Source organism: Bison bison, unplaced genomic scaffold (genome assembly GCF_000754665.1).
Source record: "Bison bison bison isolate TAMUID 2011002044 unplaced genomic scaffold, Bison_UMD1.0 scf7180017864184, whole genome shotgun sequence".
NCBI lineage: Eukaryota > Metazoa > Chordata > Mammalia > Artiodactyla > Bovidae > Bison > Bison bison.
The window spans coordinates 3,916,022-3,938,888 of record NW_011494756.1 but is presented as its reverse complement, the minus strand read 5'-3'; the positions used below and the strand labels follow the sequence as shown (position 1 = coordinate 3,938,888).

Sequence of the window (22,867 nt, the reverse complement as noted above, 5' to 3'; positions counted from 1 at the left end):
TCGCACAGAGTCGGACACGACAAAAGTGACTTAGCAGCAGCAGCAGCAGCGTAACTATTATGTTTAACTTGTTGTTGTTCTTGTTCTTGTTCAGTCGCTCAGTCATGTCTGACTCTTTGTGACCCCCTGGACTGTAGCACACCAGGCTTCCCTGTCTTTCACCATCTCCCAGAGCTTGCTCAAACTCAGTGTCCGTTGAGTCAGTGATGCCATCCAACCATCTCATCTTCTGTTGTCCCCTTCTCCTCCTTCCTTCAATCTTTCCCAGGATCAGGGCCTTTTCTAATGGGTCAGTTCTTCACATCAGTTGGCCAATGTATTGGAGCTTCAGCTTCAGCATCGATCCTTCCAATGAATGTTCAGGATTAACTTATTGAGGAACTGGCAAAGAGTTTTCCCAAGTCACTGAATTGTTTTACATTCCTGTCAACAAAATATAAAGGGTTTCACTTTAGCCATCTCCTCACCAGCACCTGTTGCTCGTCTTTTTATTATAGTCATCTTTAGTGGGTATAAAATGATAACTCACTGAATTTATTTTGCATATCCCTGTTGGTTAATGATGTTGAACATCTCTTCGTGTGCTTACTGTCCATTTGTATATCTTCTTTGCAGAAATGTGTATTCAGTTTCTTTGCCCATTTTTAATTGGGTTATTTTTCTTTTTATAATTGAGTTATAAGAATCCTCTAATATTCTAGGGCAAGTCCTTCATCAGATTTGTGATTTGAAAACACTGGGTTTTCTTTTCCCTTTCTGATGGGATACACTGAGGGCCAAGTTTTTAATTTGATAAAGTGCAAAGTAATGTATTCCTTCTTCTGTTGTTTGTGCTTTTGATATCATAACTATGAAGGTTTTCACTAATCCAAAGTCATGAAGATTTACTTCTATATTTTATTCTAAGAGTTTTATAGTTCTAAGTCCTATATTTAGGGTGTGTGTGTATGTGTGTGTGTGTGTGTCAAGAGGGTCCACCTTCATGTTTTGCATGTGGGTATCCAGTTGCCCCAGTACTGAAGTGAAGTGAAGTCGCTCAGTCGTGTCCGACTCTTTGTGACCCCATGGACTGTAGCCCACCAGGCTCCTCGGTCCATGGGATTTTCCAGGCAAGAGTACTGGAGTGGGTTGCCTTTTCCTTCTCCAGGCGTCTTCCTGACCCAGGGATCGAACCCAGGTCTCCTGCATTGTAGGCAGACACTTTACCGTCTGAGCAGTACTAGTTGTTGAAAATGTTCTTCTTTCTCAGTCTTGTCTTGGGAATGTTGATAAGTTTAATTGACCATAAATTTGAGGGCTTGTGTCAGAGGCCATCTTTGTCTTCTTCCTGATCTTAGGACAAAAGCTGTCAGTTTTTCACCATTAAGTTTAATGTTAGCTGTGGGGATTTTTGTAGATACTTTTTTTTAACACGTTGAGGAAGTTCCCTTCTATTCAGAATTTGTTGAGGGTTTTTTAAATCATAGAAAAGGGTTGGATTTTGTGAAATGTCTTTTTATGCATCTATTGAGATGAAAATGTGGTTTGTCCTTTATATTAAAAATAGTATATTACATGGACTGATTTGCACATGTTGAATCAACCCTAAATTCCTGGGATAAATCCAGCTCGATCCTGGTGTTTAATCCTTTTCCTTTAACTCCTGGATTGGCTTTGCTAGTAATTATTGGGAATTGTCTATATTTATGATGGATGTTGGCTTGTAGTCTTCTTTTCTTGTGGTGTATTTTTGGTGTCAAAATAATAGTGGCTTCATAGAATGATTTGGGAAGTGTTCTCATTTAGTTTTTGGAGGAGTCTGTGAAGAATTGGTGTTGATTGTATTTTTAATATTTGGTAGACTTCATCATTGAAGCTATCTGGGCTTCTTTTGTGGAAAGTACTTGATTTCTAATTTAAGTTCTTTACTTATTGTGAATCTATTCATATTTTCCATCTCTTCTTGAGTCACTTTCAGTAGTTTGCATCTTTCTATTTTTCCATTTTATCAACTGTATCTAATTTGTTGGTATACCATTGTCTATAACATTCCTTTATTATATTTTTTTAATCTCTGTAAGAACTGTGGTGATTTCCCTCATTCATTCCTGGTTTTCATAATTTGAGGATTTTCTTTTTTTCCTTGTTAAGTCTAGCTAAAGGTCTGTCAATTTTGTAGACTTTTTCAATGAACCAACTTTTGGTTTTGTTGATAACCTCTTTTTTTTCTATTCTCTATTTCACTTATTTCCTCTGTATATTATTTCCTTCTGTTTGCTTTAAGTTAAATTAGTTATTCTTTTTCTACTTTTATAAAGTGAAATGATGCTTCCTTTTTTAAAAAACAGGCGTTTATAGCTGTACATGTCCCTCTATGCTCGCTTTAGCTGAATCCCACGAGTTTGGGGGTTTTGTATTTTCATTTTCATTCATCTCAAAGTATTTTCTAGTTTGCCTTTTCATTTCTTCTTTGATCCAATGATTATTTAGAAGCATGTTTAATTTCCACATAGTTCTGAGTTTCTCAAATTTTTCTGTTATCTTTAATTTCATTTTCTTGTGGATACCATCTCCTCAGTGATATCTACTACCCTTACAACTGTATTTAATATGTTTGTACCCCTACTTAGCATTCTCAAATCCCCTTAACCTTCTTAATTTTTCCCCAAAATACTTATCAGTCTGAAACTTACCATATAATTTATTATGCTTATTTTCAATTTTCTGTCTTTTCCTTTTATTTCTCTAAAATATAAACTCCCCAAGGACAGGGGATCTGTCTGGTTAATGTACTGATGGATTGCAAGTGCTGAGAGTTGTGCCCGGTATTTGGTTTTCAGTCACTAAGTTGTGTCTGACTCTTTGCGACCCTGTGGACTGCAGCACGCCAGGCTTCCCTGTCCTTCACTATCTCCTAGAGTTTGCTCAAACTCATGTCCATTGAGTCCATGATGCCATCCAACCACCTCATTCCCTGTTGCCCCCTTCTACCTTGTATAGGATGGTCCTAACAAATAAGCACTGAATAAATGAATGAGTGAATATGTGTTAGCCAAATAACAAAAGGAAGGTTTAGGGCACATTTTAATAAAACATTTGAGTTACTCCCAAGAACATTGTCTCTGTCCATTATTCTACCTGGGAAGACTTCCTCTTTGGATTCTCTAGTAAACATACTAGTGTAAGAATGAGCAGTTTAGTTTTGAAAATAAAAACGTATTAATTTCTTTAAGATAAATGATTATTGACTTGGATAGCATGGCTAATATAAATTTAACCCACTCAGGTAAACAACACAATATAAATAATATTTGACACTTTTTTTTGTATGTCACTGTTGAGTGTGTCACTCAACTGTAATATGTTTTCCTTCATTATTTTATTACTTTCAGTTTATCTTAACTTTGTCTCAGTTAGTAAACAGGAAGTTCTTATACTTAAACCCTACTATTATTTGGTGTGATCTATTTCAATTAGCTATTTCAAAATCTTTCTGTCTACAGGAATAGATTTTTTTTTCTACTTTTGTGGGTTGCTTTTTACATAAAGTTTAATGCAAATAATGATCCTGTATGCAAACATGCAATTATCACTGCTTTACACCATTTAACACAGCAAGTACACGTCTCAAGTAATCAACCTTTAATTATCGAAGAGGCAACTTCCCACCATAGTCTCTTCCTTCTACCCCTTCTTTTCCTTCCCTAGTCCCACCTTTCTCCCCAGCAGTCGTAAGCCTATAGCAGAGAAAAAGTGAGGACCCAGCTGAATTATGAGTTCAAATTTCCCAGACTGAACCACTAGCATCATCAGCTCTGCTGAAGTGAGATCTTGAGGGTATAATTCTCTGCAACTGATGAAATTGTCAGAGAAGAAAAAATATACTGTCAGTGGCATTTGCTGTCCTGTTTCCTTGCAGTCTTCCAGTTGAGCCACTGCTTCACAAGAGGTAATTCAGTGAGTGCTGAGCAGAGAATTGCTAGCTCCTGTGGAAATCCATCATGGTGGGAATGCAGAGTGCAGAAACCTAAGGATCTTTACTTTCCAAAGATAAAAAATGAGGGTAGATCTGTCAGCATTTGCATCACCCAGGAGTCAGATAACATTAAAAGGTAAAGACTTCCAAAAGTAAAAGAGAATAGTATTATTTTTAAAAATAAGAACCTCCTGTGGTTCTTGCAAGTATATTAGATTTACATGTTAAATTTTGTACATTAAATGTTAGTAAATTATTTATTTATTAGACAGTGTGATGTATGTCTTATTGAAGCACATGTTACATGTTTATATATTTTGAGAAGAAAAATTTGATAATGCCTGGAATAAAGCACATCTTACAAAATTTAGGCTAAATTCCTTGTGAAAAGATGGTGAAAAGCATTTACCAGTCACTAGCAAGGGAAAATGTGTTTGGGTTTCAAAATATGCATGGAACTTTATACCAAGAAACCAAGCTCTGGCATTCTTACCCAAGTTTTAAGCAATAACTTTCCAGCTAAACCTAGTCAAGGCAATAATTCCTTAATTTGCTAAGTATCTGCCCTACTGGAGACTTAGCTAAATGCCAGTCTGTGTGTGTATGTGTATTTATGCACCAAGTAAGGCTGATGCTCTTTATCAATTATTTCATGTATGTAGTCACAGCTATAGGGAATGGCTGTAGGTTTTACATGGTGGTGCATGCATACTAAGTCATGTCTGACTCTTGGCGACCCTATGGACTGCCAGAAACCTCTGTCGATGGGATTCTCCAAGCAAAAATACTGGGGTGGGTTGCATGCCCTCCTCCAGGGGATCTTCCCGACCCACGGATCAAACCCGTGCCTCTTACGTCTCCTGCACTGGTAGGCAGGTTCTTTACCTCTAACCCCAAGTGGGAAGCCCTTACATGGGTGACCAGTATAGAAATCATATAGGGCTGTCAAAATGCTAAGACCAGATTTTGTACACAGAGGAAACTCATCATAATTATATTGCTAACACACCTTACTCTGACATCTGTGACCCAGGTAAATTATATTAATGTCAGCCTTTTTGATCAGTACACAGCTAGGCTTCAGGGGTTGTTGATATAAATCTGTATACTTTGTTATAATAACTTTCCACTGTCTTGAAAAGCAGAGACTCTGTGGTAATAAGCCAGTTTCTTCAATACCATAATATTTTTTCTACATTTTTGTTTTAGGAAATGACAAAAAGATGGAAGGAGAGGCTTCCTATTACTTGGGCTTAGCGCACTTGGCTGCTGGAGAGTATGAAACAGCATTAGCAGTAAGTTCAAGGAGACTTTTCATCACTGCCACTTTTTATTTTATTATATTTGTTTTATTGTATGTTGTTATAAGGCCAACAGGAATGAGATGGGCCTGATGTAAGTGTACCTGTTTATAGAGACTAAAGCAGAATAGCTATTCTAGAAGCATTAAAAATTGGTTTTATTGATGAAGTTAAATATATCAAATAATGGGGCCCCCCACTCCCATAGCACCAAGGACAAGAGGAAGTGGATTTAAATTACAGCAAAACGTATACAGTAAAAAAATTACAGTAAACTTGTGGTTTGGGACATTTTTCTTCGAAAAGATGGTGGTTAACAAGGAACAGATTGAATTCCATTGTTGTGGACTTTTCGTAGGTGGGAGTTAGGGGAGAGGGCACCAAGTGGGGAAGGCATCGCTAGTCCCAATCTGAGAATCAGCCTGTTTCATGATAAAAATCACTTTTTGTCTATTTTATGATCAGGCTTGGGGTGTTTGACACACAAAAAAAATGTCAAAAGCTATCTTTTTTATAACAGAAATAATTTTTCTCCCATTCTTCTCTTACCTCTAATACATTTCAAGTGTGCCTTCATATTTAATTTTGTTTACATCTCAGGTAATAGCCCTATTTGACATGGAGTATTGGCTTTATTTTCAACTTTAAGGAGCTCTTACTGGCTCTTTTAGATATTCATGCTATGTAGCATTCCTGTAATTGAGCTAGATATATTCTTTATCATCCTTAAAATTGGGTCATCATAGGAAACTTGGGTTTTCCTAGTTGACTCTTCTACTTAATATTTTTTCGTTAATGACACGCATTCAGCAAGGCTGTTGTGTTCCAGATACTTTCAGGAGCACAGAAGCCGACAAGATGCACATTTCCCTTTAGGAGCTAATTTAATGAGGGTGACCAACTTGTAAACAACTATAATTCAAAGAAGGATGGACAGGGGTTTTCTGAATTCAGAGATAAGTATGTATTTAGTTCCAATACTGAAAATCAAGAGGGTTGCACAGAAGAACTTTTGAGGGGTAGGATATCTACAGGCAGAAAGTATGAACGTCATGGATAATGGAATATTAGACACACGCTCATTCACACACACTCAACATGAACGTTTGAGAAGGTTTGAGAAGCACTGAATTGTTATGTGCAAGGTAGGATACAGTAGGAGATCAAGTTGGAAAATTAAGTGAAAACTGGCTTAAAGATATTCCCCCCTGCCTCATCACATGGCAAGTGCATGGCAAAATAAATTCAAACAATTCCATAGAGTTTACAGTGAAGAGAAATCTTCCTTCTGCCCCTATACTCAGTCTCACAGTTTTCTCAAAGGCAATTATAGTTACAAGTTCCTGGTTTATCCTGCCAAAAATGTTCATGTGTATGCCTGGCATATAAGTACACATATATGTGTATCCATTTTGTTGTTTACAAAACAGTAAGTTTTTATACACACTGTTCTGCCTCCTAAATTAACTTCCTCCATACTAATGCATATCTAGACAGGTCTCATTTTAAAAAGGACTCATGGTGAGCGACTTGACTTTCACTTTTCACTTTCATGCATTGGAGAAGGAAATGGCAACCCACTCCAGCGTTCTTGTCTGGAGAATCCCAGGGATGGGGGAGCCTGGTGGGCTGCCGTCTATGGGGTCGCACAGAGTCGGACACGACTGAAGTGACTTAGCATAGCATAGCATGGTGCCCCATGATATAGCTATACTATAAGGGATTTAACCATCTCCTGTTGGTGGGCATTTAGGTTATCTCCAAGCAGGTTTTTTTTTTCCTTTAAAAAAAAATTAATTAATTTATTTTACTTACTTTACAGTATTGTAGTGCTTTTTGCCATACATCGACATGAATCAGTCACGGGTGCACATGTGTCCTCCCGTTCTGAACCCGTCTCCCACCTCCCTCTCCACCCCATCCCTCTAGGGTGGCCCAGAGCACCTACCGGCTTTGAGTGCCCTTCTTCATGCATCAAACTTGCACTGGTCATCTGTTTTACACATGGTAATATACATGTTTCAATGCTATTCTCTCATATCATCTCACCCTTGCCTTCTCCCACAGAGTCCATAAGTCTGTTCTTTACATCTGTGTCTCTTTTGCTGCCTTCCATATAGAATTGTTGTTACCATCTTTGTAAATTCCATAAATATTGCTTTACTATACTGTATTGGTGTTTCTTTTTTTAATACAAATTTATTTATGTTAATTACAGGTTAATTACTTTACAATATTGTATTGGTTTTGCCATACATCAGCATGAATCCGCCACGGGTGTACACGTGTTCCCCATCCTGAACCCCCGGCCCTCCTCCCTCCCCATACCATCCCTCTGGGTCGTCCCAGTGCACCAGCCCCAAGCAACCAGTATCATGCATCAAACCTGGACTGGTGATTCGTTTCATATATGATATTATACATGTTTCAATGCCATTCTCCCAAATCATCCCACCCTCGCCCTCTCCCACAGAGTCCAAAAGACTGTTCTATACATCTGTGTCTCTTTTGCTGTCTCGCTTACAGGGTTATCATTACCATCTTTCTAAATTCCATATATATGCGTTAGTATACTATATTGGTGTTTTTCTTTCTGGCTTACTTCACTCTGTATAATAGGCTCCAGTTTCATCCATCTGGTTAGAACTGACTCAAATGTGTTCTTTTTTATAGCTAAATAACATTTGATTGTGTATATGTACACAACTTCCTTATCCACTTGTCTGTCGGTGGGCATCTGGGTTGCTTCCATGTCCTGGCTATTGTAAACAGTGCTGCAGTGAACACTGAGGTACACGTGTCTCTTTCAATTCTGGTTTCCTCAGCGTGTATGCCCAGCACTGGGATTGCTGGGTCATATGACAGGTCTGTTTCCAGTTTTTTAAGGAATCTCCACACTGTTCTCTATAGCAACTGTGCCAGTTTGCATTCCCACCAATCAGTTTTTGTCACATAGAGTATAGCAGTGAACAGCTTTGTGCTGAAGTGAGAGATGATCTACAGGGTAAATTCCTACAGGTGGAAATGCTGAGTCAGAGAGAAGGTGAATTTAAAAATGAATTTATTTTTATTTCTGATCTTCACTTCAAAGGCACTTCACAAGTTTGTAGTCATACAACAATAACAATCAGTGAAAGTGCCTGCTTTCTCAGGAGCTATTTGTATTTTAAGAATTTAGACATATAGTTAATATGTGTTGTGAATGTTTTTCCAGGCCATTTTTTAAGGTTTGTTTGTTTGTTTTTATTAATTGGAGGATAATTTCTTTACAATGTTGTGTTAGTTTTTGCCATACAACAAGGTGAATCAGCCATAAGTACAGGCCATTGTTTTGTTGTTTTGTTTTTTTTTCACCTTATTATGAAATTCTTCCATCCCGAGCTTTTAGATATGTATGTGGCCAAATTTATCAATTTCTTCTTGTATGATTTCTGGACATTCTTAGAAAGACTGCTGCTGCTGCTGCTAACTCGCTTCAGTCGTGTCCGACTCCGTGCGACCCCAGAGACGGCAGCCCACCAGGCTCCCCCGTCCCTGGGATTCTCCAGGCAAGAACACTGGAGTGGGTTGCCATTTCCTTCTCCAATGCATGAAAGTGAAAAGTGAAAGTGAAGTCACTCAGTCGTGTCCAACTCCTAGCGACCCCATGGACTGCAGCCCACCAGGCTCCTCCATCCATGGGATTTTCCAGGCAAGAGTACTGGAGTGGGGTGCCATTGCCTTCTCCTCTTAGAAAGACTACTCATTCCAAATACAGTTTTTTTTTTAATTAGAAATTCATTCTAATTCCAAGATCATATTTTTTTAATGTGTTGGAGGATTGGAGAGTCTTAAATGCTCTGCTGGGGAATGTGAAGCTCATTTTTTAGGCAATGTGGAATATTTGATGACTTGGATGAGGCTGGTGACATGATCTCCTTAATTCACTCACAGTTGTTTACTGAGCACCTTGTGACAGAGACATCATGGTAGGCACTGGATCTGATCATCCTCACGCTGAGAAAGTGCTCCGTTAGTCTCAGCCTTTGCCTTCTTATATTCAGTCTATCATTAATTCTTACCATCAACTCCATACACTCTTTTTATTCTCTCACTTGTATTTTAAATTTATGTTGGGATATTTTCAGCTTTTCAGTATATTGCCCTTATATTCAACTACTATCTCTCATAAATTTCTTCTCCTTTCCAAAATGTTGTCCATCTGTTTAAGGATTTTTATGTGATTTTTTTTTCCCAAAGAATCTTGATTTAGAAAAACCTGTCACATGTAACTATCCCTAATTAATTGTTCTCATGATGTGAAACAGAAGGGACTCTGAAATTTTGCTAATTTTGATCTCGATTTGAAGGCTTTAATTTATTAATAAATGATTTTGCATGTAATTGGAGAAGGAAATGGCAACCCACTCCAGTATTCTTGCCTAGAGAATCCTGTGGACGAAGGAGTCTGATGAGCTGCCGTGCATAGGGTTGCACAGAGTCAGACACGACTGAAGTGACTTAGCATGCATGCATGCATTAGAGAAGGAAATGGCAACACACTCCAGTATTCTTGCCTGGAGAATCCCAGGGACGGGGGAGCCTGGTGGGCTGCCGTCTATGGGGTCGCACAGAGTCAGACACGACTGAAGCGACTTAACAGCAGCAGCAGCAATACATGTAATAGAAAAATATATTGACAAGTATATGAGTGAGGTTTGGCCATCCATTCCTTGCTGACAAAGCATTCTTTATTGAATTATGAGTTAGCACTAAACTAAAAACAAATAATGGATTTTTTTTAGAGCTAAAGTACCTACTAATGGGGAAAGTCCATTTGGTAAAGACAAGCAATGGTTCCTATAATAAACCTGTGCAGAAGGTCACAGAGACCCTGATATTTAAAAGAGAAGAAAGCTACCAATATACATCAGGTGCCGAGGAAAGAAGTAGTAATTCCCTTCAACCATAGTCAATGTCCACCTGAAAATTTCCAAGTTGAGTAAATTCTTAACTTTAGAAAATAATGTATCTTATGAAGTCCTAAGATTTCAAAGAGGAAAATATTTTACCAAAAATCACAGTCAAGACCTTTTGCAAATTTGGCCCAGCTCCTACAATCAAACATTGCAACCATAAAGTTATTTTAAGAAAAAGGATGGTCCTATCTAAATAAATTGTTTTTGTGCATGAATTTTCTTTCTCTGTAAATACTCCATTCCACTTCCTAATCTTAGGAACATCAACTTAGATCAGTCTTCAGTACATTCATTGAGGTATTTCCCATTATTTAGTTATTTCCCATTATTAAGCAGAACCTATTTCTAGAGTACATCATGAGAAACGCTTGGCTGGAGGAAGCACAAGCTGGAATCAAGATTGCCGGGAGAAATATCAATAACCTCAGATATGCAGATGACACCACCCTTATGGCAGAAAGTGAAGAACTAAAGAGCCTCTTGATGAAAGTGAAAGAGGAGAGTGAAAAAGTTGGCTTAAAGCTCAACATTCAGAAAACTAAGATCATGGCATCTGGTCCCATCACTTCATAGCAAATAGATGGGGAAACAGTGGAAACACTGGCTGACTTTATTTTGTTGGGCTCCAAAATCACTGCAGATGGTGACTGCAGCCATGAAATTAAAAGACGCTTACTCCTTAGAAGGAAAGTTATGACCAACCTAGACAGCATATTGAAAAGCAGAGACATTACTTTGCCAACAAAGGTCCATCTAATCAAGGCTATGGTTTTTCCAGTGGTCATGTATGGATGTGAGAGTTGGACTGTGAAGAAGGCTGAGCACTGAAGAATTGATGCTTTTGAACTGTGGTGTTGGAGAAGACTCTTGAGAGTCCCAGACTGCAAGGAGATTCAACCAGTCCATTCTGAAGGAGATCAGCCCTGGGATTTCTTTGGAAGGAATGATGCTAAAGCTGAAACTCCAGTACTTTGGCCACCTCATGCAAAGAGTTGACTCATTGGAAAAGACTCTGATGCTGGAAGGGATTGGGGGCAGGAGGAGAAGGGGAAGACAGAGGATGAGATGGCTGGATGGTATTGCTGACTCGATGGACATGAGTCTGGGTGAACTCCGGGAGTTGGTGATGGACATGGAGGCCTGGCGTGCTGTGATTCATGGGATCGCAAAGAGTCAGACACGACTGAGCGACTAAACTGAACTGAATCACATGGAAGCAATCTAAATGTTTGTCGACAGAGGAACAGATAAAGAAGATGTGGAATGTATATACAATGAACTGTTACCAGAAAAAGAAAGGTAATTCCAGGAAAACATCTACTTCTGCTTCATTGACTACACTAAATCCTTTGACTATGTGGATCACAACAAACTGGAAAATTCTTAAAGATATGGGAATACCAGACCACCTTACCTGCCTCCTGAGAAACCTGTATGCAGGTGAAGCAGCAACAATTAGAACTTTACATGGAACAACTAACTGGTTCGAAATTGGGAAAGGAATACAACAAAGCTGTATATTGTCACCCTACTTATTTAACTACTATGCAGAGTACATCATGTGAAATGCCAGGCTGGATGAATCACAAGCTGAAATCAAGGTTTCTGGGAGAAATATAAACAGCCTCAGATATGCAGTTCATGCTCTCTAATGGCAGAAAGTGAAGAGGAACTAAAGAGCCTCTTGTTGAGGGTGAAAGAGGAGAGTGAAAAAGCTGACTTAAAACTCAGCATTCAAAAAAGATCATGGCATCTGGTCCCATCACTTCATAGCAAATAGAAAGGGAAAAAGTGGAAACTGAGATTATTTTCTTGGGCTCCAAAATCACTGCAGATGGTGATCACAGTCACAAAATTAAAAGATGCTTTCTCCTTGGAAGAAAAGTTATGACAAACCTAGACAGCGTATTAAAAAGCAGAGACATCACTTTGCTGACAAAGGTCTGTCTAGTCAAAGCTATGGTTTTTCCAGTAGTCATGTACGGATGTAAGAGTTGGACCATAAAGAAGGCTGAGCGCCAAAGAATTGACGCTTTTAAATTGTGATGTTGGAGAAGACTCTTGAGAGTGCTCTGGATAGCAAAGAGATCAAACCAGTAAATTGTAAAGGAAATCAACCATGAATATTTGTTGAAAGGGCTAATGCTGAAGCTGAAGCTCCAATACTTTGGTCACCTGATGGGAAGAGCTGATTCACTGGAAAAGACCCGATGATGGAAAAGATTGAGGGCAAGAGGAGAAGGGGCTGCAGAAAATGAGATGGTTGGATGACATCACTGATTCAATGGATGGGAGTTTGAGCGAACTCCAAGAGATAGTGAAGGACAGGGAAGCCCCGCGTGCTACAGTTCATGGCGTCACAAAGAGTCAGACATGACTTAGTGACTGAACAACCACAATATATATATATATATATGTTCTTTTTCAGATTCTTTTCCATTATAGATTATTTCAAGATATTGAGTAGAGTTCCCTGTGCTGTACAGCAGGTTCTTGTTATCTATTTTATATATGTTAGTGGATATCTATTAATGCCAAATTCCTAATTTATCCATCCCTCCCCTTTCCCTTTCGGTACTCATTAGTTTGTTTTCTATGTTTGTCTTATTATTTTTGTTTCATAAATAAGTTCATTTGTTTCATTTTTTTAGATCCCACATATACGTGATATCTCTAATTGTCAAGTGGTTAAATAGCTGAACTAATAGTAAGTTTTGAACTGGTCTTTATATGGAGGGTAGCTATGGTATAGAAAGAGTAGGTGAGAGTTCAAATTAGAAGACATGGATCTTAGTCCTGCCACATTCGAGCTGCCAACTTTAGCTTGGTCACTTAACTTCTTGGAAGCTCGGTTTTATTTGTAAAATAAGGGTTACAAATGGCAGTTTCTTTGTGCAAATCAAAAGAAAAAAACATAGGTTTACACTTTAGACTATCATCAGTTTCAAATGTGAGATACTGTTATCACTACAGATTGTGATGTAATTAGCACTGAACAGTGACAGCAACAATACTCTAGCGTGTTAGGCTTCCCTGGTGGCTCAGACAGTCCTCTACTGGGTAGCATACTAGGTGAATATATTCAGTATCCATCCAGAGTGCCTGCTTTGTACTTATTTTTTTTTCTTAACTGTAATTCACTAGTTGTATCATAGGTAAATTACATAGTGCTTACATTTATCTTTGTAATAGCATATTTTTATAATACAAATATAATAGACCTTCATTTTGTGGAAATATTAATTTATTAATAACTTTTCCTTCACTAGAAAAGGCATTTATCTTTCTTAAAAAAAGGAATTGAAATCATTTCTTTATTTAAAGATCAGACCTCTTCACTACCCATTAAATAGAAGTCATCTTCCCTTGTAATTTAGAAATCATTACCTAAAAGCGACCCTTCTGTTCCTGTCTAATAGCCTCAGTGTCAGAGGGGAGCTCAGATGCAGGCACAGAGGAAGTCATGACCTCCTGCTCCCAGAGGGCTGCTGGTCATAATTATACAAAACATGCAGACAGTGCTGCATGCAGCCAGCGAGCCTCTTGGTCCCTGCGTAGTTCATCACCAGCTTGGAAAATATGCTGTAGCGGACTCGCCATGCAGTGTTGAGACAGGTCAGGTATAAGCTCAGGAGTTCAGCAGTCATTTGCCTGCTTGACATCCCAAGTTTTCATCACTTTATCTTTTTGTCCTGTGACCACCTCAGGCAGTCTCCTTGTTGAGAATCTAAAGGAGCAGCTGTTCCATACCCACTCTCCCAGTTGTTGCCATGCAGACTCCTCTCTACTCAGGACCATATCCCCTCGACACACATCCCCACCAGTATCCAAATTGAAAGAGACACATGTACCCCAGTGTTCATCACAGCACTGTTTATAATAGCCAGGACATGGAACCAACCTAGATGTCCATCAGCAGACGAATGGATAAGAAAGCTGTGGTACATATACACAATGGAATATTACTCAGCCATTAGGAAGAATGCATTTGAATCAGTTCTAATGAGGTGGATGAAACCAGAGCCTATTATACAGAGTGAAGTAAGCCAGAAAGAAAAACACCAATGCAGTATACTAACACATATATATGGAATTTAGAAAGATGGTAACAATAACCCTGTATGTGAGACAGCAAAAGAGACACAGATGTATAGAACAGTCTTTTGGACTCTGTGGGAGAGGGCGAGGGTGGGATGATTTGGGAGAATGGCATTGAAACATGTGTATTATCATATGTGAAACGAATCACCAGTCCAGGTTTGATGCATGATACAGGGTGCTCGGGGCTGGTGTACTGGGATGACCCAGAGGGATGGGATGGGGAGGGAGGTGGGAGAGGGGTTCAGGATAGGGAATTCATGTATACCCATGGCGGATTCATGTCAATGTATGGCAAAACCAATACAATATTGTAATTTGCCTCCAATTAAAATAAATAAATTTATATATTTTAAAAAAAATATCCAAATAGAACTTCCTTCTTTTTCATTTTGTACCTTTTGCTAAGAAGAGAAATGTTCAAAATATCCATTGTCTGACAAGCAAAAGAAAGGTCATTGGATTAGAAAAAACACTGATAAAGGAAGTCATATTTGAAACATGTAAAATATCATGTAAGAAACGAGTTGCCGGTCCAGGTTCGATGCACGATACTGGATACTTGGGGCTAGTGCACTGGGACGACCCAGAGGGATGGTATGGGGAGGGAGGAGGGAGGAGGGTTCAGGATGGGGAACACATGTATACCTGTGGCGGATTCATTTTGATATTTGGCAAAACTAATACAATTATGTAAAATTTAAAAATAAAATAAAATTTAAAAAAAAAGGAAGTCATATTTCCTAATTTTTTTTAAAAATGGATTTATTTCCAAATCATACCATTACATTACCCCAAATTATTAAGCAATAACTTCAAGTGTGGTGTAAGCAAGTAGTCCATATCTGATCTTATTTGAAAGTGAAGTGAAGGTGAAAGTCACTCAGTCGTGTCTGACTTTTTGCGACCCCATGGACGGTATAGTCCATGGGATTCTCCAGGCCAGAATACTGGAGTGGGTAGCCATTCCCTTCTTCAAGGGATCTTCCCAACCCAGGGATCGAACCCAGGTCTCTCACATTGTAGGCAGGTTCTTTACCAGCTGAGCCACTAGCCCTCTGATCTTAATACCTTTAAACAGCTTTATTAAGAAATAGTATTTTACATAGTTCATTAAAAATGTTTTAATTTAAGCACATTTTAAACACATAAGAAGTGTCAAATGTGTTTTAAATAATTTGGAGATTATGAAAACATGTTTTACTAATAATTTAGTGGCTATTACCTCTCTGGTTTTTTTTTTTTAACCTCTCTGTTTAAAGTCACTACCTTTCTAAAGTATTAAAACAAATAACCTTACAGTAACAATTTAGTATAAATTTCTGTAGCAAAGACTGCAGACTAAAATCTTAGTAAATTAAATTTTAATTTTAAAATTTCCCTCTAATGGGGAGCTAACTATCATTAAACCTTTTTTTATTTTTAGTTTTCCTAGTTTTTTTTCTTTATGGTATTACAGCTTAGGAAAATTGCCTGTGTAGTTTTTCATTTTAAATGATAACTACATGATGGTATTTTTCACATAAATAACAGTATTAGTCACTTAAGTGACAAAAGCATTATGGAAAAACTAAGAAAAAGTGAAATTTGTATTTTAAAAAACAGTAATCTGTATGGCAAAATTTACAAATTGTAGACTTTCATGAAAATGAAGAGATGCTTTATGTCAAAAAATAAAGTTCATGGCCTATATGAATATAAACACTGATAGAATGAAATTTATTTGATAAATAAAAAATTTTATAAAATTTATTGATTTTTTTTAAAAATGTGAAAGCTCATTTTACATTTCTTTGAGATATAGAACACTACTTTAACCAAAACTTTGTGATTATTGTCATTTATTGTAAAAATTAAAAAGTACCACTAGGAGTAGCTGGTTACAAAGCTGCTGAAATTTTTGTTTCCACTCATTCACATTTTCAGAAATAGTGCAAAAATTTCTAATATCTGTTTTGAGAGAAAATGAAGAGAAGGATAATTATTTTTATTTGGTTCATTCTAAAGAGGATGAACTTCAAGACTCTGAAAATTGAGACTCTAATCAACTGTCCCGAACAGTGACATATGGAACATAATGTATGTAGACTCCTTAAAGTTCAAGGCCTAGCATATGAAAATGTTCTCTAGAGCAATAAAGCAACCTGAATAGTTCATCACAAGACTAATTGTATGACAGACCTAGAGGCAGCAGCACAGCTGTTAGGACATGTGGATCCAGAGGCCCACAAAGAAGTCATCACACCTGCAAGGACCTGGAGATGATTATAGGATTAGATGGGCTAAACCACAGTCATGTGCACATCAGACTTCATCATTATAGATAGGGCCAAACTGCATATATTTCCTCTACAACATGCAAGGTAACTTCAGAAAGAAAATATAATTCAACATCTTAAAATTTATCCAAAGTATTCTCAAATCTATCTGTAGTATAGACAGTTACATGATCTTCAAGTAACTGCTGCATTTTTAAAAATTATCAGTATAATTAATGCTGCTGATGGTTCAGTCAGTAAAGAATTTGCCTGCAATGCAGGAGACCATGATGTAGGAGACTATTTACAAAGCACGAGACCTGGGTTTGATCCCTGGGACAGGGTGGTCCCCTGGATAAGGAAATGGCAACCCACTCCAATATTCTTACCTGGGAAATTCCATGGACAGAGGAGCCTGGTGGGCTACAGTCTATGGGATCACAAGTTGGACACAACTTAGTGACTAAACCACCACCACCAGTGTGCAATAATAGCAACATATACTAGACTCTAAAAAATAGCATTAATACTATACTCTTAATTTTCAAACTATATCCTTAAAAACTATGTAAAAACTATTTTACCCAGTAATTTCAACTTTATCCTTAAATAATCATGTAAAAGTTTAGTTGATAACTAATAAAGTAAACTCACTGAAGAGTAAACCACTGTTTTTTTCCTGAATGTCTTCTGTTGACCCTATTTTTTTTCTAAATGATAATACTGATGGCCAGGGATAGAGAAAAAGAAGGAAGACAGTGAAAAAACAAACCAACCCAGAAAATAATGTTTAGTTCTTGAATAATCAAGGGTTGATTACATAGATATGTGTAACAGCTTTCATTACTGAGCATTTCAAGGGAGAAGGTTAAGATTCTTTTACTTAGTGGTGTGACTTAGAGGCAAAAGATTAGAAAGTCAAATTGTATCAAAGGTGGGCAAGGATGTGAAACAGCAGGAACAATGTTTAGAAGTGGAGTCCAGTTTAGAGGGATTGGGTGGGCGAGAGTCAGTGTGTGATTACCCTGTGGTGCCAGCCCCACTCCACAGAGAAGCTCTTCAGCAACACATTAGAGAGGGCCTTTGAGTGGAAAGGGAATAAAAGATGGAGGGAGAAAGGAGGGGAAAGTATGTACTAAAAACAATCAGGGGGACATGCACAGGTCAGTAGTGTGCCCTGCTCTAAAGAGTGTTGCTAACTTGTCTGTATGTGCTGTCCTTAGTCGCTCAGTCATGTCCGACTCTTTGCAACCTCATGGACTGTCGCCCACCAAGCTCCTTCATCCATGGGGATTCTCCAGGCAAGAATACTGGAGTGGGTTGCCATGCCCTCCTCCAGGGGATCTTCCTAGCCCAGGGATTGAACCCAGGTCTCCCACATTGCAGGCGGATTCTTTACTGTCTGAACCACCAGGGAAGCCCATGAATACTGGAGGGATTAGCCTATCCCTTCTCCAGGGGATCTTCCTGATCCAGGAATCAAACCAGGATCTCTTGCATTACAGGAAGATTATTTACCAGCTAAGTTATAAATCACGTAGAACAACAGTCACAAAATGCTTTTGATTGCAACCTGAATGTGTCTCATGGTTCTTGCTCAAATATGCATTTTCAGATAGTTTTTGCAGAGCTTCCAAAGTGTTCTTTGAGTTCCTGGTGTACATTTTTTCACTGCTGTTCGACTTAGAATCTTGGCATTTTGACTGGGGTTCCCCAGTCGCAGACTTGGAGACATGGATTGGAGTACAACTTGTTTGTCTGGGAGAGGTTCCACCAGCAGGAGCATCAGACAAAAGAAGGAGCCCACAGAGGTGTGTTGCCATCAGAGGCAAATGGAGCTCAGCCCTGCTGGCACTCTCTGGAAACCAATCAGTTATCCCAACAGAGGAACAAGGGACCTGGTGTATTTACCCATGAATTCCTATCCTCTGTCTTCCAAGGACACTAATTCTCTGGCAGTTCCACTTTACCATGAACCCAGCCATCAGACAGGAAGTTCCAGGTGCTGCCTCAGCAGCCCTTGGCTGCACAGATTATGGGAGCAGCTCCGATGTTGTCAAATACACCCGTGCAGATCACTTGACTCCTAAGCTTCCTTTTTCATCCCATAAAATGGGGTGATAAAGTTACTGTGAGGATGAGATGAGACAAGATACTGATGTACTTGGCACTTAGTAAGCATTCAATAAATGGTAGCTTTGTTCTGTTTTAAGAACACTCATAATTTTGCATATCTTCTGACTCAGGAATTATCCATTTAAAGAATTTATCTAGAGGAAATAATTATTAATGGATATAAATATTTAGTTATAGTATTCTTTGTAATTAATATATTCAGAAATTTAGCTGTAACTTTTATACACAATGTTATGTGTTGTTTATAAGGGGGAAAAAATCCAAAAACAAAGTAAATGTTCAATAGCAAATTGATTAAACATTGTTGAGTACCCTATGAAACAGAAAATATTTTATAACAATAAAAATATTATTGCCATATTTAGCAAAACATAGGGGTACAGTACAGTGTATATTATGGCTGTATTATATGTATTTACATTACATACATATATATGAAAATAATGGAGCTTTCCCAGTGGCTCAGCTGGTAGAGAACCCACCTGCCAATGCAGGAGATGCTAGAGATGTTAATTCTATCTCTGGGTGGGGAAGAAGATCCCCTGGCGAAAGAAATGGCAACCTGCTCCAGTATTCTTGCCTAGAAAACTCCACAGAGGAGCCTGGTCGTCTACAGTCCATGGAGTCCCAAAGAATCAGACACGACTGAGCACACATGCACACCACGTATGAAAAACACTAGAAACACCGAATTATTTTCAGTGGTTATCTTGGAAGCTGGAATAATGGATGACTTTAATTTTCAATTTTGGGGGGAGTGATGGATCTGTATTCCCCCAAATTTCTAACAGTATATATTGCTTTTGTAATAAGAAAAAGTAAGCTATTATTTCTTTCTATTCCATGAAAATTTAAAGACTTTAATTAATGTTTTTAGTAGGTTTTATATAGACTGTAGTAAAAATCTCCTGCACAATATTGATCATAGCAGTTGGTTGTTTCTGCAGCTCATCTTATCCCAAAACATTAAAGAAAGTTATTAAATGCTTAAAAAGTAATAAATGACATTTAAAGATAACCTGAAAAAGTGAAAAGACAATCATATAAATTACAAAATATAAAACAATGTAAACAGGGAGAAAAATACAGCCCTATGGCTATTGGTATCCTGAGTAAATCTGGCCAAAGTCCAAATGAACAAGAATAGTAATTACTATGTCGATGATGGACTATTTTTACGTATTTAAAAAAAATGTTTTCTTGAAATATAGTTGATTTACAATATTGTGTTTCAGGTGTATAGCACAATGATATATGCATATATATTAATATTGTGACTGAATATGTATGTACAAATATTATAACTGCATTACTGTTCATATATATTCAATATATTGTAATATGAATATATTGAAGGCTCAGTCCTGTCTGACTCTTTGCAACCCCATGGACTATACAGTCCTTGGAATTCTCCAGGCCAGAATACTGGAGTGGGTAGCCATTCCCTTCTCCAGGGGATATTCCCAACCCAGGGATCAAACCCAGGTCTCCCACACTGCAAGCGGATTCTTTACCAGTTGAGCCACCAGGGAAGATTTTATGTTATAATATATATAATATTAATATATATGTATATATATATATATATATACTTTTTCTGATTCTTTTCCATTATAGGTTATTGTAAGATATTGAAGATAGTTCCCTGTGCTATTCAGTAGACCTTGTTGGTTTTTTTTTCTTTTTTTTTTAATTTAAGAATTTATTTTAATTAAATTTTTTTTTTTTTTTTTTGCCATACCACATGCCTTATCGGGGTCTTAATTCTCTGACCAGGGATTGAACCCAGGCCCATGACAATGAGAGCAGTAGGTCCTTGTTATCTATTTTATATACAGTGATGATAGACTATTATTTGTTTTAGAGTTCAGTTTGGTGCACACTGTTGAATAAGAGATTTGAGCCATTTCCGCATGCCCAAGTAGGTTCATATTGTGCTGCAAGCCTGCATTGTCCACAGAGGAAAAAAGCCCCTAATAGACACTCGTGCTGTGCTTGTAACAGGAACCAGAGCCAGAGAAGCAACAGGGAAGCCTTATCTTATTTGAAGATGGAGGTAATGACATTTGAGTGGGACCTTTCCAGACCCCTCAGGGGAGAGGAAGCAGCTCAAGTAAAGGCTGAGGAATGCAGAAAACGCATTCCAGTCACTCATGCTGGGGTGTGAGTGTGGGGGAGCAGAGCTCTTGGGCAGGGAGGCTGGAGAGACTGGGTGGTGGGATGACATCTTTAGGAAGCTGAGTAGGGGAGGGACTTGTTTTGGAAGACGATCGGGCAGTTGTGTGTAGGACGAATCAAAAAGAAAGAGTAGAAGAGGCAAGACTTAAGTATGGGGTTTTTCTGAAATATTTCCAGTGAAGAAAGATGAGCCCTTGAACTTGGTGGTGGTGGTGTAAATCCTAATAGACACATTTGAGAGATATTACACAATTTTACAGTTTTGCTGACTGGGTAGATAAAAGTATGGAGACAGGGTGGGAGTCCAAGTTGAATCTGGGGTTTTTTGTTCAAGTAATCCTAAGTATGATGGTATTGTTAACTGAGATAAAGCCACAGGAGGAGAAGCAGCTATGCAGAGGATTTAATAGCAATTTGGAAGACATCTGTGTCTTTCCAGAACATCACACCATTCCAAGTGCCACCTTTCTGCTGGCTACAGCCTCATTTCTAACCTTGGGTTACAGATATTACCAACACCACTGCCTCTTGACCCAGAGAATCCCTAGGAGAGGGTCCTGAAATGAGCTAAGTCAGATTGCTTACCTCATAAAGCTTGTTTTTAAGGTTGTTGTTGTTGTTTTTTTTTTTTTAATGAATCTTTTTTTAAATCTTTATTAAATTTGTTACAATATTGCTTCAGTTTTATGTTTTGGCTCTTTGACCATGAAGCATGTGGGATCTTAGTTCCTGGACTCACATCCCCTCCTTGGGAAGGTGAAGTCTTAAGCACTGGACTGCCAGGAAAGTCCCAATAAATTTGCTTAATCAGAGGCAGCCTTCTGCACCTGGGATCTTCTAGAGCCATGGAGGATGGTAGGCTGAGAGAATACAGTTAACACAGAGAGAGAAAAACCAACGTAAGATATCAAGAGAACAATTCCTAGCAGCATTTGAGTCCCTATTTTCCCCTTTGGTCTAAATTAGATTGGGGGGGTTTTTGTCCCATGACTTCAAATGAGCTCTGACTGAACAGAATCATCCTGAGCAATAACAACCGATGTGTCTTTGCATGTTATGTGTCTAAAACTGTATTCAGCCTTATATTTATATGCTTTGCCTCATTTAATACTCACAAGAACCTTAAGAGGCAGATATTACTAGTATTTCCTGTGTACTCCTGTTTCACAGATGAAGAAGGTTGAGACAGACTAAGTGGCCTCCTCATGGTCACAGATGCAGAGCCAAGACTGACTGGGGAGTCAGTCCACACATAACTGCTGATGCTGTTGCAACTGGGGGAGTTGTCAGTAAGATGATTTTAAACTCCCTTGTCGAGTCTCATCATATATCTCTCATGTACACTTTTAATAACATTCTCATCTGTTCTGCTTAAGTGACTACTGATTGGCATAAATAACATTTTGTTATTCATGCCCAGTAGAAATTAGTATTGAATAATGCTTGATGATTAAAAAGGAAAATCACCTCTCAAGTGCTAGGCGAGTTCAGAATGAGCACAGAATTAGGAATAGAGGATGTGAGGATGCAGGAAGTAGTAGAGTCCAGTGGCATCAGGCTAGCAGTGACCCACTGCTTTGTGGCTTCTCCAGAGAAGATGTCAGGAATTCTCCCCTCTCGTTGTCATCTTCTGTATCCCTTTTATGCTCGTAGATAATGGGGTACCATGGATTCCTCTTTGGTTGTGACTTACCTGCTCAGCTGAATCTGCCTTGTTTCCTCTGGCTGTTTAGCTGACAGTGAACTGTGTAGCAGCGCTAGTGTTAATACATCTGTAAAACAGAAAAAGTAATCGAATTCTTTTTCGAAAGCAGTGTATTTAAACATTCCTACAACCCATGGTCTCTTCTTGCTGCTGCTGCTGCTGCTGCTGCTAAGTCGCATCAGTAGTGTCTGACTCTGTGTGACCCCACAGACAGCAGCCCACTAGGCTCCCCCGTCCCTGGGATTTTCCAGGCAAGAATACTAGAGTAGGTTGCCACC

At 38.4% G+C, this 22,867-nt stretch overlaps 1 protein-coding gene across 1 annotated transcript in view; it reads left to right on the top strand.

Annotated features, from left to right (window-relative positions):
• The window catches only part of TTC29 (tetratricopeptide repeat domain 29), a 332,216-nt gene that overhangs the window by 86,432 nt on the left and 222,917 nt on the right, over positions 1-22,867 (top strand). Inside the window, exon 7 of the mRNA XM_010843700.1 lies at positions 5,165-5,250. Within this exon, the coding sequence (XP_010842002.1) occupies positions 5,165-5,250 (86 nt within the window). The remainder of the gene's footprint in view (positions 1-5,164; positions 5,251-22,867) is intronic.